This window comes from Penaeus chinensis, chromosome 35 (assembly GCF_019202785.1).
Source record: "Penaeus chinensis breed Huanghai No. 1 chromosome 35, ASM1920278v2, whole genome shotgun sequence".
Lineage (NCBI taxonomy): Eukaryota > Metazoa > Arthropoda > Malacostraca > Decapoda > Penaeidae > Penaeus > Penaeus chinensis.
Window position 1 is genome coordinate 26,441,886 of NC_061853.1, and position 10,000 is coordinate 26,451,885.

General features: G+C 43.7%; 1 protein-coding gene across 1 annotated transcript in view; it reads left to right on the top strand.

Annotated features, from left to right (window-relative positions):
* The first annotated feature begins 9,060 nt into the window (after nucleotides 1-9,060).
* Nucleotides 9,061-10,000, top strand: part of LOC125044114 (DBH-like monooxygenase protein 1 homolog) — a 3,214-nt gene continuing 2,274 nt past the window's right edge. Inside the window, exons 1-2 of the mRNA XM_047640565.1 lie at nucleotides 9,061-9,085; nucleotides 9,623-9,769. Coding sequence (XP_047496521.1) covers nucleotides 9,061-9,085; nucleotides 9,623-9,769 — 172 coding nt within the window. The remainder of the gene's footprint in view (nucleotides 9,086-9,622; nucleotides 9,770-10,000) is intronic.

Here is a 10,000-nt window from a genome sequence, read left to right on the forward strand (position 1 = left end):
TCGTGGAGGTCAGGTAACTAGGAAGTGTCGAGGGAGAACATCCTTCCATCCTCTGACCTCTTCAGGCGTTTCCAGACCAGAGGCTTTTGTTGTTATCAATTTAAAGATTAACGATGTTAGTGATAACAGTAAAGGCAACAGTAATAATCATAACAGTAATAATTATAAGAGCAGCTGTATCAGCCATGTTAACCACGAACAGTATAAATTATGATCATGATGATAATAGCAATAGTAATATATGGAAATAGTACTGATAATGATAATGAAAATGATAATATTAGTTAGAACGATAACAGTAACTTCTACTAGTAATGATAATAATAATGATAAGATGATGATTATAAAATATCAATGATAAGCTAATAATAATGATAATAATAATAAAATAATAATAATAATAATAACAATAAAAGTAATATTAGAAATAATAATTTATATTCCGAAATCGATGGCTTCACCGTAATCTGTATAACGACATTGTTGTGATCCAGGTGCCGGCGGAATAACATTTAAGCGACACTAACTTCCCCTGTGGACCCTATTGTCACGGCTTCCTGTTTATTGGGAGCTATCGCTAATAGAGGACAATAGCACGGGGACGACGATCAGCTACCGACTAGGGACGCCGCTAAAACCGTCAGCGATTGTTTGCATAAATTTGTTATTCTCATGTCGAGAATCTCGTATGGCGTCTGGCGGGTGAGAATAAAAGGCTGAGGGGAGGGGGAGGAAGGAGGGAGGGATGGGGAAGGAGAAGAAGGGTAGGGAGGGTGGAGGGAGGGGAAGGGTGAAGAGGAAGGGAGGTGGAATGGGTAGGGGGATGAAGAAGGAGGGGGGAGGGGATGGGGATGGAGGAAAGGAGGGAGGGAGGAGGAAGGAGGGAGGGAGGGAGGGAGGGAAAGTCAAAAGGGCTTTGAGTCGAGGTGTTTGTGTTAAGAAGATCGTAGGTGAAATGTGTTTATTTTTTTCTTTCTTTTTACTATTTGTGTTGTTTTGGATTGTGCTTGAATTGATTTACGATCTCTTTAATGAAAATTATCCCTTTTTCTCCAGATGTGGAGCGCAAAGGTACTGCTCCTCCTCGCGACTTGGAGAATCTCCATCGCCGAAGACATGTCCACGACGGGGAACAAGACATACCTGGAGAAGCGCCAGGAACACGAGGACTCTAAGATGGTCGGGATGAAGGAGGAGGACGTCTATCTAAGCCACCCTCACACGGCCGCCCTCGATCCCGAAGGAAAGTTCCATCTGTCTTGGGCAGTGGACTCCGAGGGCAAGGTCAGTCAGCGGGTGTTGGGGTTTTTCTTCATTTTTATCTCGTTATCTATTTTCCTTTTTCTGTTTTATATATTCGTATGTGGAGGTTGAGCTTGTGTATGCCTTTTGTTTATATTTTTCTTGTGTTTGATTATCCGTCTTTGTCTATTTTTTTTTAAATCTTCGTATGTAGATGTTGTAATTGCGTATGCCTTGCCTCTTTATATATCCTTTCTTTTTAAATCTCCTTCGGATATCTTTACCAAAGATTTATTTGTTTTCTTACCATAATGTAACGTAACCATTATCCTAAATCACGTCAGGTGGATTAAATAAATATATATCCGAGAGCAATTTCTCTTTTACTAAGACCAGATTCTAAATTTATCAATCACTTATAATCCTTCCAAAATCACGTCAGTTGGGTTCTTAAAAAGTGGTTATGAGTACAATATAATTTCTCTATTCAGTGACAATATATTTATTTCCCTTATTCTTTTATATACATTTTTGTATTTATATTTTGGAAAACTTACTTCGTACGATGACAATTACAATCTTATTTTATTCTTCTTCTTCTTTTTATTTTTTTGAAAGCTAACCTCGTATAATTACCCTTCAGGAAATCACTCTGGAGATCGTGGCAGAAACCCTCGGCTGGCTGGCCTTCGGGTTCTCTCCCAGCGAAGCCTTGGCGGACGTGGACCTCCTGACGGGCTGGGTCGACCAAGAGGGCATCGGGCACGTCCAGGTAAGTGTCGCGATGGCATTAAGAAAAAAAAAAACTAAACAGTTTTATTTAGGTTTATATGTTGTTCATTTCATTTAGTCTTAGGTGGTTTGTGAGGCTTAGCTGTCATCTTGCAGCGAGGTCGTTTGTTCTTATAAGCTCATTTATCTGTCTGTCTGTTTATCAATATTTATCTCTATCTAGCTATCTATTTAACTTTATTTGTCTATCTCTATCTAGCTATCTCTATCTAACTGTCTATCTCTATCTATTTATCTATCTGTCTATATCTGTCTATATCTGTCTATCTCTATCTATCTATCTGTCTATCTCTATCAATCTATCTGTCTATCTCTATCTATCTATCTATCTGTCTATCTCTATGTATTTATCTATCTGTCTATCTCTATGTATTTATCTATCTATCTATATTTATCTATCTATCTATCTATATTTATCTATCTATCTATCTATATTTATCTATCTATCTATCTATATTTATCTATCTATCTATCTATATGTATCTATCTATCTATCTATATTTATCTATCTATCTATCTATATTTATCTATCTATCTATCTCTATTTATCTATCTATCTATCTCTATTTATCTATCTATCTATCTATATTTATCTATCTATCTATCTCTATTTATCTATCTATCTATATACGATTATGAACACAAACACAGCATCACACGGGGCAAATTTAGACTGAAACACAGCCACGAAACTAGGCAAAAGAATGAACCACGTTTCCTTCACTGCTCAGTTTGTGTTTCACTTCATCACACGCGATTATGCAATAGTTAGGTGACGTCACAACCTCAAGGAAATCGGCGAAGAAGGGGCATTGCGCTTGTCAGGCAGACATCATGTGATCAGGGAGCTAATTTTGGACTGGCGCTTCATTAGCTGCCTGAACTGAATTAATGGAAGGGTTGTTTAGGATATTAAGAGGATATTGCATGAATAAATATGGCGGGAGATTAAGGAAAGGCCAGGCCAGGGTTGTTATATTTAGGCGTTAGTGTCCCGCCTTTTTTGTGTCGAGTTCGGGAGGAAATGGAATTCCAGTGTGTTCGGTTATATTCATTCAGATTTTAGGATATGCATTGCTATTGATACACGTATAAACACAAGCAGGTACACGCGCACACACGCGCGCGCGCGCGCGCACTCACTCTCTCTCTCTCTCTCTCTCTCTCTCTCTCTCTCTCTCTCTCTCTCTCTCTCTCTCTCTCTCTCTCTCTCTCCCTCCCTCTCTCACTCTCTCACTCTCTCTCTCTCTCTCTCTCTCTCTCTCTCTCTCTCTCTCTCTCTCTCTCTCTCTCTCTCTCTCTCTCTCTCTCTCTCTCTCTCTCACAAACACACACACGCGCGCGCGCAATGGCAGTTTCAAAGGGTCCTAGTGCTTCACGCTTAGCATATTTTATATTTCAGTTTAAAGTGAATGAATTAACTTCTGCTCTCAGCAAAGCACTGGCTTATATAAAGAAGCATTCTGGCTTGCAGCGCAGAGGGTGTAGTATGCTTAATGTAATCGGTCTCCATCCACTGTGCCTCTCTGCTTAGACCCACTTCTTCACTCACTCGTCATTACTGAAGAAAATCAATGGCCGATCTTGACATATAGCGAACCTGACAAAGTCTACGTACGACCATTACGACTCCCCCCTCTCCCCCTCCCCGTGGCAACCAGAGTCTTTGATTTGCATATGAAACGTCAGTCTTCACCGCGCATTTTCAGAATTAATTTTCGAAAGGCGCTTCATTGGCTTCGATTCGTTTGTATTTTGGAAGAAAAAAAAAGAAGTGGGGAGGACCGGGTAGCTTGGCCAAGGACCCGCAGCTTTTCATTACCAGTATCGTCTGTTCGTTTGGGTTATTCTGTTAAAAATATTTTCCTCCTCTTAGTTTTTTATATTTCTGTTTCGGTGCTTTGTGGTGAGGAATTCTTTCATGCCTAATGCCTATAGATTGAGCCGGAGTAGCAACAGTTTGTGGATATATTTAATCCCTTCATTACTTCCCTTGTTTGTCGTCGAAAATCCCCCATTCTGCAAAGGCGGGATTGCAAACTGAGCAGGGAGAGGGATCAGCGGGGGTATCTTGTAAGGATGCGGTCGCTTCAGGAGTTACTTGCTATTGGAATTAAACCTGGCGCGTCCCCAAGGCATGGGAGCCACTTCGGATTTAATCAAAGTTCCATTTAACTTTGTCCTCGCGAGTTTATTCACACCGCCGAGACGTTCCGACAAGATTCCCGTTGTTTGCCAGCAGGAGTCATGTCTCTTCCTCTTCCCTCTCTCCCTCAGGATCGCCACGGCCCCGGGGACAAGACGCCGCAGATGGACGACCAACAGGACTGGCGACTCGTGAGGGCGAATGAGAACGACACCCACACGCTCTGGTCGTCACTCGAGACCTCAGCACCTGCGACGACCAGGACCTGCCGCTGCTGGTAAGAGATGGCTTGTTTCGAACTCGTTTCCTCGGTTGATGGTGCATGAGGAATAAGACGTTGCTTGGCGAGGAGCTTGTTACATCTGGTTTTATATTCCCTTTAGTTGAGTTATGGCAAGACTTGGATCAGAAGAGAATGAAGGGGAAAGTTTGTTGTGTCTTTGGGCGTAAAGGGGGGGGAGTGCAAAGGAGAACACAGACACATACATAGACAGGCGTGTACACACACACACACACACACACACACACATATATGTGTGTGTGTATGTATATATATATATATATATATATATATATATATATATGTATGAAAGTGGAATGAAGTCGTGCGACAGGTTTAGGTACTGGATCAACTCTAGATAAATAAAGGATAAAAACTGAAGAATGTAGGTCGAGGGGAATTCATGAGATAAAAACGAGGACGGGACAAAGAAACTTGATGGCAATAATGTTGATAATGCTAGAAATGATATTGGTAATAATGATGATAGTAGTAGTAATAGTAGTAATAAGCTGATAATAATAATAATCATAACAACAACAAAACAACAACAATAATAATGATAATAATAATAATAATAATAATAATAATGATAATGATAATAATAATAATAACAATAATAATAACAATAATGCGATAACACTAATACTAATAGTATTAATAATAATTACAATCATAATGATTATAAGTGATAAGAATGATACCAAGGACAACATTTTGATAATGACAGTGATGGCAGTAATGACAGTGATGATTCTAATAATGATATTGACAATAATAAGGATAACCACATGTGATATAAAGTATATAAGGAAATAATGATTTGTGAGCATAGCAATACTGATGGTCCAGTGACAGAATGAAACAGGAGTTGTACCTTTGAATTGGAACTGTAGGGATATAGGAAGAGAGAAGAAAAACATAAAGAATGATAAACGTAGACTAAAGATCGGGAGTGAAAGAGTTAGATTGAAAGAGAGGGAGGGGAGAGAGAGAGGGTGGAGAGGAAGGGAGAGAGAGGGGAGGAAGAGGAGAGAGAGAGAGGGGAGGGAGGAGGAGAGAGAGGGGGGGGGAGGAGGAGGAGAGAGCGAGGGAGGGAGGAGGAGGAGAGAGCGAGGGGGGGAGGAGGAGGAGAGAGAGAGGGAGGTAGGAGGAGGAGAGAGAGAGGGAGGGAGGAGGAGGAGAGAGAGAGGGAGGGAGGAGGAGGAGGAGGAGAGAGGGAGGGAGGAGGAGGAGGAGAGAGAGAGGGAGGGAGGAGGAGGAGAGAGAGAGGGAGGGAGGAGGAGGAGGAGGAGAGAGGGAGGGAGGAGGAGGAGGAGAGAGAGAGGGAGGGAGAGAGGAGAGAGAGAGAGAGAGAGAGAGAGAGGAAGAGGGGAGAGAAAGGGATAGGGAGGGGGAAGAGAGAGAGAGAGAGAGAGAGAGAGAGAGGAAGAGGGGAGAGAAAGGGATAGGGAGGGGGAAGAGAGAGAGAGAGAGAGAGAGAGAGCGAGAGAGAGAGAGAGAGAGAGAGAGAGAGAGAGAGAGAGAGAGAGAGAGAGAGAGAGAGAGAGAGAGAGAGAGAGAGAGAGAGAGAGAGAGAGAGAGGAGAGAGAGAGAGAGAGAGAGAGAGAGAGAGAGAGAGAGAGAGAGAGAGAGAGAGAGAGAGAGAGAGAGAGAGAGAGAGAGAGAGAGAGAGAGAGAGAGAGAGAGAGAGGGAGAGGTAGAGGGAGAGGTAGAGGGAGACAGAGGTGGAGAGAGGGAGAAGGAGGGAGAGAGAGAGGGGGGTGAGTGAGTTAGATAGAGAGCCAGTTATATATATATATATATAGAGAGAGAGAGAGGGGTGGAGGAGGGAGGGAGGGAGAGAAAATGGAAATAATAGATGAGTGATTATTGTCAGTGAGAGGTAGAGAAAAAAATGATATAGAAGGGAGAGAAAAGGCAGAATATACAAAGGGAGAAATAGTCGAAGCGGACGAGGGGAGACGGAGGCGGAGGGAGAGGGGACAGGGAAGGGTAAATGATAAGGGAGAGGGGGCAGGGAGAGGTAAAGGGTGAGGGAGAGGGGCAGGAAGGGTGAGGGAGAGGGGACGAGTCAGGGGAGGGCTAAGGGAGAGGGGAACTTGAAGAGGAGAGGGGTAGGGGACGAATCAGGGGAAGGAGCAGGGCAGCGATAAAGGGGAGAGGGGAAGGGGTTGGAGTGGAGGACGATGGGAAGGAGAGAGGGTAGGGGGTCGGGCCAAGGGAAGGGGAGAGAAGGGACCGAACCAGGGGAAGCACGAGAGCAAAGGGAAGGGGAGAGGGTGAGGGGACGAGCCAGGGGAAGCACGAGGGAACAGGAAGGGGGTGGGGGAGAAGAGAGGGTAAGGGGCCCAGCCGTGCAGATCGCCTGAGGGTTCACGTGGTGCGACAACCGGCTGGCTACACCCGGCCTCCGCCACACCGAGCGGGTAATGTGAGGTGGCCTCAGGGGGCGCTGTGGAATCGCTGGCTCTGATTATATTTTTATGGCTCTGACGTTCCTTTGGTATTGTTTTTTAAGCTTTTACCACCAGAGACTATCTAATTCATCCGAGAAATTATACGTTGGGGAAGAAGGGTTTAAACACCATCCTTTTTTTCCAATGGATATCCCTTCAGATCTTCATGATTTTGGGGCGTGGGTGCAGCTGGCTTTTGTATGTGTCTGTATGTGTGCACGTATCGTTAAACAGCTGTATCAGAGGTTGTGATTTTTTTTCTCTACCGAGCCAATATAAACATCAACTACTTTACTTTTTTTATATTGGATATGGGGTGAATATTTCATTATGGATATCTTATTAGATATATAAATATCTATCTCCCGGATTTTGTATGAAACACGATTATTTTCGTTATACTAATATTGTTGGCAATTTGTATCTCAGTTAACTTTTCTGACAAAATGCAGAATTTTCAATCGGTTGCCTTCAAAATATATTCTCTTGTGTCGATGGGACAGAGATACCTCATTCTAACGTAACTGTTGTCATTTCATTCTATTTATATTTCAAATTCCGTCCAATATCAAAATGGTTTCCAAATGGTCACACTCCAGGATATAGTTACTGTCAATGATTAGCTTCCCATGCTTTCGGTCTAATCGTGAGTCGGGCTGAAAGCAGGGGATTGGTGAATTAACCAAACGATAGCGATTACTAACAGCGCTTGCAGACATTTTCTCGTTTACGCAGCAGCACACACGCACAAACACACGCACAAACACACGCACGCACGCACGCACCTCGCACACGAATTTTCATCAGCAAAAAAGTCGGTCACACGGTTAAATGTTATCTAAGCTTTGTTTGTGCAATATAATAGTTATGCACAATAATCATTAATAAAGATATATGTATTACTGATTTTCCATTTTATTTGGTAAGTGATTACGCGTTTTCTTTGTTCATTAACAAGGGAAATTGGTAATGATTTTGTATTACGTTAGATGACAAACCAATGTTAATCTCAAGATAAATATAAATGTCTAAACGTTGAACCTACTACTTCACACTATAAGATGCAAAAGATAAATAAGTAGAACGACATAAGTAGATAAATAAGTCTCACTACTAACCCTTCACCCCCCCCCCCCCCCCCACTCTCTCACTAGAACACGACCAAACGCCTCATCTACGCCTACGGTACATCGGACCCCGCCAACGCCACTTCCTTCGAGTACCTGAGCGCCGAGGCAACCATGGGCTCGCGCTACCTGCTTCTCTTGCAGCCGCCCACCCCCTTCCCGCCCAGTCTCGACGACGCCAAAACTTGGAGTCTTAGTCAGAGTCTCAGCCTCGCCAAGGACCAGCGAGATGTCCACTGGTGCAACATTGTCCGATTCCCGCACCTGGAGTCCCAAGTGCACTACATTGGGGTAAGTTTGGGGTGAGAAAGTGATTGTTGTTTTAATAGGATGTATGAGGGTATTATTTTCTTGATTTAGAAGGTATTAGAGGATGAAATATAAATGGTACAGCGATGTAATGATCATAAATTAGAATAATGACCAGGTGTGTTTCTCGTTCTCTCTGGAATATTCTTCCGTCGCACCGAAAACATGTAACGAACGAGTAATTACGAAAAAATAATGTTTAATGCTGCGTCCCAATGTCCACAGTTCGACATGAAGCACGGAGAGAACTCCCGCAAGCACCTCCATCACCTGACCATCTGGGAGTGCACAGGAGACCCCAACTCCGCCGCTTACAGACAAGGGCGTGAACGTCTCATGCACTACGCCTCACAACAAGGCCACGAGTGTTATAGTTCAAGCATGCCCCTAGACTACAACAGTTGCAATAATCCTGTCATTGTATGGGCCACCGGGGGAGAGGTGAGTGCTACAGAATCTCTTTTAGGCTACCATAGTATCAGTCACTCACGCCAACTTCAAGCAGTTAAGATAATCTGATACAGGAGGACACCACATGATATTCCAAAGCATAATGTATGGCTTGTTTCCACAGGGAGAGAGGGAGCCAGCCCATGTTGGACTGCCCATGGTGCCCGAAGTGGGTGAATATGCCTTCTTCCTGGTGGAGGCACACTATGACAACTCCCCCTATGGCAGACAGCATTAGTGTGGAGTGGGGTATCGATGTCTACTACACGGAGCAGCTGCGGTGAGTCTCGCCATCAGATACAGACAGTGCTATTTTGTAACCATTGGAAATATATGTCATTCAAAGTCTATATGATTACGTATAGTATTTCATATAAACACCGTTAGAGGGAGAAAGGGGAGGCTGGAAAAGAGAGAGAAAGAGAAGGGGGAGAAGAGAGGAAATAAGGAAGAGAGGGAAGAAAGGGGGACGGGAAATAGAGGAGAGAGGAAAGAGAGGAAAGAAACAGGGATGGAAAAGAAGGAGGAAAGGGGAGATAAGTAGACAGATAAATGAGAGAGAGAGAGAGAGAGAGAGAGAGAGAGAGAGAGAGAGAGAGAGAGAGAGAGAGAGAGAGAGAGAGAGAGAGAGAGAGAGAGAGAGAGAGAGAGATATTGAGACACACAGAGAGAGAAAAAGAGAGCGAAACAGGGAGAGAGAGAAACAGGGAGAGACAGACATACAGAGACACAGAGAGACGAGCGAGAGAGACGCGCAACAAAGAGATATAACGTTTTAACACTTTCAGAGAGTTTGAATCGGCCTCGATGTTCGTAGGCAACACTATAAACTTCGCTCTGGTGATCCCTCCGGGCATAGGCCACTGGACCACTTCCGGCCACTGCCCCGCCGGATGCCTGTTGGACGGAATGCCTGAGACTGGCATCAAGGTGTACCAGGTCTTTCTGAAAGCACACGCGCTCGGTGAGTTGCGAAGTGTTAGTTTAAAGTCCAATAAACTGGTTTGATCACATTCCCGATTCTCTTTCGACTTGGCAACACCGAAATGTCGTATTTTCGTTTGTCCCCATCCTCTATACATAGTACTTGCTATGGGAAAGTCTTACAAGATTAGCATTTAAAAATAGAATCAACAGCATGTGCTCTGATACCGTCTTACATCCTGCACAGTATTTGCTGTGGTGAAGCTTTAGA